At 64.7% G+C, this 751-nt stretch overlaps 1 protein-coding gene across 1 annotated transcript in view; it reads left to right on the top strand.

Moving 5' to 3' along the window:
- Window positions 1-751, top strand: part of POLD1 (polymerase (DNA directed), delta 1, catalytic subunit) — a 24,008-nt gene that overhangs the window by 12,270 nt on the left and 10,987 nt on the right. The window contains exons 7-9 of the mRNA XM_010849727.1: window positions 58-226; window positions 301-382; window positions 467-673. Coding sequence (XP_010848029.1) covers window positions 58-226; window positions 301-382; window positions 467-673 — 458 coding nt within the window. The remainder of the gene's footprint in view (window positions 1-57; window positions 227-300; window positions 383-466; window positions 674-751) is intronic.

The raw sequence follows: 751 nt of genomic DNA on the forward strand, positions 1-751 counted from the left end.
GGAGGTTCTGGGCTGGCAGGGGTTCCGCGAGCCGATGCCAGTCCCCTCTGCCCACAGGCATGTTCGGGTACCATGGGCACGGCCCCTCCCCGTTTCTGCGTATCACCTTGGCACTGCCCCGCCTCATGGCACCTGCCCGCCGCCTCCTGGAGCAGGGCATCCGCCTGGCCGGCCTCGGCACCCCCAGCTTTGCGCCCTACGAGGCCAACGTTGACTTTGAGATCCGGTATGTCCCCCGCCTACTTCTCGCACCTCGCCCCCTCCACCTGCCTCTGCCCACTGACCCTCATCCCCCTGAAGGTTCATGGTGGACACGGACATCGTGGGCTGCAACTGGCTGGAGCTCCCAGCCGGGAAATACATCCTGAGGCCGGAGGGGAAGGTATGGGGGTCTCCGGGGCTGAGTTTGGGCTGGAGGGACACAGAGCCGGAACCCTGTAACCGCTGACCTACTTCTTCCCCATAGGCCACTCTGTGTCAGCTGGAGGCCGACGTGCTGTGGTCAGACGTGATCAGCCACCCGCCGGAAGGAGAGTGGCAGCGAATCGCCCCTCTGCGCGTGCTCAGCTTCGACATCGAGTGCGCTGGTCGCAAAGGTTTGTCCCCGGGGCCTGGAGTCCTCCCTCCCTCTTTCCCTACATCAGTGATGGGCCCGTCTCCCAGGAGTCCCTGCGCTTCTTGAGCTCACTCAGGGAGAAGGGAGTAAAGGCACAACTGGATGCAACGCAAAGGAGGCCGGCAGCGGAGAGGG

The sequence above is a fragment of the Bison bison genome, unplaced genomic scaffold, assembly GCF_000754665.1.
Source record: "Bison bison bison isolate TAMUID 2011002044 unplaced genomic scaffold, Bison_UMD1.0 scf7180017864285, whole genome shotgun sequence".
Classification (NCBI taxonomy): domain Eukaryota; kingdom Metazoa; phylum Chordata; class Mammalia; order Artiodactyla; family Bovidae; genus Bison; species Bison bison.